Source organism: Glycine soja, chromosome 12, assembly GCF_004193775.1.
Source record: "Glycine soja cultivar W05 chromosome 12, ASM419377v2, whole genome shotgun sequence".
Classification (NCBI taxonomy): Eukaryota; Viridiplantae; Streptophyta; class Magnoliopsida; order Fabales; family Fabaceae; genus Glycine; species Glycine soja.
Genome location: NC_041013.1, coordinates 10908339 through 10913121, shown reverse-complemented (window position 1 = coordinate 10913121; position 4783 = coordinate 10908339). Strand labels below are relative to the sequence as shown.

Genomic DNA, 4783 nt, shown 5'->3' with positions numbered 1-4783 from the left:
CTCAAAGGGAAGAATCTCATTAGTGGAGGGGTTTGTATTTTATTCTTACTTGTCCCCGGGAGTACAAAGGTTCAAAAACGGTCTTTGATACATAATCCGATTAGTCATATCCACAATTTTTTTCCAACATGGTATCCACCGGTCTTATCCAAATGTTTCTTTCAACAATTTTCGTCATCTAATGAGATGGAGTGAAAAGGAATAAAACAAATAAAAAAAATATTTAAATTAAAGTAAAATAAAATAAGTGTGAGACTCATTAAATAATAAAAGAAATTCTTTGAATTCTTTCTCCTTCTTGACAACCAAACATATCCTTATAGTTTACATATACAAGTAGTATCCCAATCTTTTGTCATGTAAGTGAATGTTTTAGAGACAAAAATTTTCTTATGGGAAGAAGTATAACGTTGTATTTTCTTATTTGTATGATTAAATATTTAATTAAAAATAACAGATAAAACTGAATTTTATTTATTTTATTTACTAGTTAATTGATGATAATTAGTAAATTAAGTTTGCTTATGTGCTTTGGATGAGGTTACGCCACTATTAGAAAAAAAGCATTTTACGACAGTGGTTTTACGTCGGTTATATAAAGACCGATGTAATAAGGAAAGCGGTGGCAATTTTGTAAATAATTGTAACTTTTTAAAAGCGGTTTCCTCACAAACGACTTTAAATATGCTTTACTACATCGTTTTTTCAAAACCGCCTTTGAAAACATTGTGTTTCCACTTTTTGTTGCTGACGCGGCACGTTTTAATTGGGCGAAAGCTTGGACAACCCAAGATCAATAAAAAAAATTGTGAGAATGACATTGCTTTTGGGGCTCAGGAAGATCTGCTCCCTCTTCCTCGCCACCCTCACCTCCCCGGAGGGAACCCCCATCCTCCCCTTCTACCGCTCCATCACCGCCACCTCCTACTCCGTCTTCGTCGAATCCAAGCTCCGCCCCCTCCCCGTCGTCTCCTCCCTCCCCCCTCCGCCGCGCCTCTCCTACCTCGTCTCCGGCTCAAAGGGCGACGGCGCCGCCGTCACCCGCGTCCTCTTGGCCCTCTACCACCCCAACAACCGCTACGTGGTCCACCTGGACCTCGAATCCTCGCCGGAGGAACGCTCCGATCTGGTGAGGTTCGTGGAGGGCCACGCGTTGTTCAAGCGGTTCGGAAATGTGAGGGTTATAAAGAAGGCGAATCTCGTCACGTACAGGGGACCCACCATGGTCGCAAACACGCTTCACGCCGCCGCGATTCTGTTGAGGGAGCTTGGGGATTGGGACTGGTTCATCAATCTCAGCGCCTCCGATTACCCACTTGTCACACAAGATGGTACGAGGTTGTTTCAGCTTAATCAGTTGTCTCATTCTCGAATTCGAGTCCTGAGTATGTAACTGGTTAACAGTTGTCTCTATAATTTTGTTTGCTTATGTCTTTTTTCTCTCTTGTTTTTTGATGGTTAGATCTGCTGCATACGTTTTCGTACCTGCCGCGGGATCTGAATTTCAGTGATCATACGAGTGACATTGGATGGAAAGAGTGAGTTTTTTTTTTTATGATGGTGTTGTTTTGATTTTGATTTTGATTTTGTGTGTGGGTTTTGTTTTGGTGATTTATGTGATTGGGTTTTTGTGATGATTAGTCATCAGCGTGCGAGGCCGATCATCGTTGATCCGGGTTTGTATATGAATAAGAAGCAAGATGTGTTTTGGATTACGCAGAGGAGGAGTAGGCCAACGGCTTTCAAGCTTTTCACAGGTGAAGATCCTTTTCTTGTCTGTTAATATTGCTTTTGGCTTCCTTTCTTTTTAGGGGAAGGAAATAAAGTTTGTTTCCCGTGTTTACTTTTGGTTTTATGTGGTTCAGTGGGAAGGTATTCTATTTTTGTGTAGAGGTTTTTGTTAATTTTGGCAAGGTATGAATCCTGGCTTGCGCAGGGCTTTCTTTATTAAAAGGAAGCTTTATGTGAAGAAATTGTAAGACAATTAAGGTTTTGAAGAGATTGTATGCACCATGACTAGTTCTGGGCGTTTCGTGATTTCTCTAATTGTTAGTTTCAATTGTAATGTTTTTTTTATTCTTAATGCATGACTTAGCTGGAAATGTACTTTATCGGGACACTAGGGGTAAAACCTGTGTGAGGTAATGGTAAAAGTGAACCTAATAATTACACTAATTTTCTTAAAGAGGCAAATGACCGCTTTGCTCTGTTTGGAATCTGTTCTTGGAACTGGGCAAATTTGGTGATGTAGCATCTGATTTTGCATTGGGTGACTTTGCATAGGACACCTAGAAAGGTGTGAATATTTCTGGTACTTAAATTTTTCATCTTGGAGGCTTGGACAAGGCTCCTCAAAGGTGAGCTTGTCTCTAAAGCAAGCAAGGGTGTATGCACACTTTATTTATTTTAAAGTGCATTGTGATCTTTACTTACTAAAATTTAATGGTGTATACACCATATTTTGGGGACAAGCTCACTTTACAGGATTTTGCTTCAACTTTAATAAAAGGAAACAGCTTTTTGGAAGGATACATTAAGTTTTCTGTTAATAGCAAGATGATTTTTTCTGCCAGTTCGATGAGTATAGTGCAGCAGCATATTCTTGCTATATGTTGTTATACCACTTATGCTGGCCTTTGGTAGGGCTCATCATGTTTCTATCAAAATAAGGGAGTTAGATGGAGGGTATATCCTGCAGGATTAATGATATTTTGCATAGCATCAAATATTGAACTGATATTGACACTTTTTTGTTTTGCTGTAACAAATATAACTGTTGTAGTACAACAATACTCCCAATGTCCTTAGGTTGATTGAAATCCTCTAGCGATGTTGAAAAAAATTCATTATTCTACATCGGTTGAGTGGTAAACGATGTTGAAACCCTTAAAATTCTACACCGGTTGACTTATAACCGATGTAGAAACCTTGCAATTCCTACTCATTCTACATCGGTTCAGTAATAAACGATGTAGAAATCCTTCAAATTCTACATCGGTTAACTTATAACCGATGTAGAAACCTTGTCATTATTACCCATTTTACATCGGTTGATTGATAACCGATGTAGAAACCCTATCATTCAACATCGGTTTCGACCTTAGAATCGATGTAGAAAACTTACATTCTACATCGGTTGAGCTACACAACCGATGTAGAAAATTCGCCTTTCAAAGACGGTTCTCTAATCGATGTCGGTATTCAACGACACTGTGTTATCACCACGCGTCGTAACCGATGTAGAAAGGCCATTAAAACCGATGTAAAAGACCTTTTTTTAGTAATGCGCTACATGTTTTGAATGAGCTTGGTTGCTTCTTTTATGTTTTAGGCCTTGGTATTAGGCTTGAGAAATTAAGTGAGAAGAGTGGCGTGTTTAGAAATGAGCTTTGTGAGAGAAAGAGACCAAAAGGGTTCTAATTAAAACTCTTCCCTTGAACCCTTAAAATTTTGAATAACCACTCTAAAAAATATTTATTCTCATATATAGTTTCATTTCTTCCTCCTCAACATACTCTCTCAAGAGAAAGATCCCTTCCATCTTAGCATCCTTGGATAGTTTTCTGAGTGTGATGATAAGTTTTTTTCTTCGCTATTTTCTCTTTTATTCCATATTTTTATCCCTTGTCGAAAATAAGAATTAGTAGTCTGATTTATTAATAATAGTGATTTCTAGGAACATAATATTTGATTTAGAAGAAACAAAATATCATCTGTTTATGTATAATTAATGTAATCAACATATATAAACACACATCTGGTGTGTGTTCAAGCACATGATTTTCAATCACGTACCCTTTTGTTTTTCCTATTTTAACATGGTATCCAATGTCTGATAGATGAATCTCTTGAACTATAATTACTTGGTGGACCCATTGTCCCCAAAGACAAATGTTTAGTGAACAATGTACAACTCAAATTTTTCCCTTATGATCATCGCTCATTTCTCGACAAGGAACTTTTTGACATTTATTTATGTACAGTTAATGTAATCAACCTATATAAACATGCATCCGCTGTGTATTCAGACACATAATTTTCAATTATTTATCCATTTGTTTCTCCCATTAACATCCCTATTGAGATAACCCATGGTATGCTGAGTTTTGATTCAAAATCTAAATTGGAGTTTGGTTTGGGATTGATTTTGTGCTCTATTAGTGTAGATTGTTGGTTGGGTGGAGCAAAGCTTAGTTCTTTGACAAAAAAGCTTCTTTATTTTTTCTCTCTTCTTTCCAAAAGCTAGAAACTTGAACTTGAATATGTAAGGAAAACTCCACCTTATACTATATTGTTTTTGTTATTGGGATGAATATAGTTGTTCACAGACGATGCATACACATAGAAATGTGTTCTTGGCTAATTTGAGTTCTTGGAAGTTTGGATTTTTTGAAAGATTGACGATAATTGATGGACCTTATATGAGTTTATGAATTGTTTAAATTGATTAGAAACATGTAAGAATCAAGCTTAGACCTCTTAATTTGTATGGTTGGTGTTTAGGTTAATTTGGGGAAAGTGAAACCCCAAACTATGCAACAGCAAAAAAAACTCAACTAACAAACCTTATTGCACTAAGCATAGGAATATGCCACGCTAATCATGAGTTTCTCTAAGAAAAAGTGGTCTCTATACCTTTCACGCTAAGCATGGGAAAATTCCATACTAAGCACGGGACAAGCTAAGAGGCTATTGCTTTGTGGCCTCTTCACACTAAGCATGGATATACTTGTGCTAAGCGCTAAATTCCAAGCTAAGCGTGGGATATGCTTGTTGGGCATTC

General features: G+C 37.3%; 1 protein-coding gene across 2 annotated transcripts; it reads left to right on the top strand.

The window, feature by feature from the left end:
* The first annotated feature begins 799 nt into the window (after positions 1-799).
* LOC114377882 (beta-glucuronosyltransferase GlcAT14B-like) lies at positions 800-1854 on the top strand. 2 transcript variants are annotated; one of them, XM_028336344.1, is made up of 3 exons: positions 800-1331; positions 1463-1538; positions 1642-1854. In XM_028336344.1, exons 1-3 carry the CDS (start codon positions 815-817, stop codon positions 1781-1783), a joined length of 735 nt encoding a protein of 244 aa, XP_028192145.1. In that variant the 5' UTR covers positions 800-814; the 3' UTR covers positions 1784-1854. The 2 variants fall into 2 exon arrangements, with proteins under 2 accessions (XP_028192145.1, XP_028192147.1); XM_028336346.1 differs by lacking the exon at positions 1642-1854 and having other exon boundaries at positions 800-1338; positions 1463-1526.
* The last annotated feature ends 2929 nt before the right edge of the window (positions 1855-4783 follow it).

Bases quoted from the DNA above. Each gene is read 5' to 3' on its own strand.
- LOC114377882 (XM_028336344.1), top strand. From the start codon at position 815: ATGACATTGCTTTTGGGGCTCAGGAAGATCTGCTCCCTCTTCCTCGCC. The intron at 1,332-1,462 runs GTACGAGGTTGT...TTTGATGGTTAG, and splicing joins CCCACTTGTCACACAAGATG to ATCTGCTGCATACGTTTTCG. The intron at 1,539-1,641 runs GTGAGTTTTTTT...TGTGATGATTAG, and splicing joins AGTGACATTGGATGGAAAGA to TCATCAGCGTGCGAGGCCGA.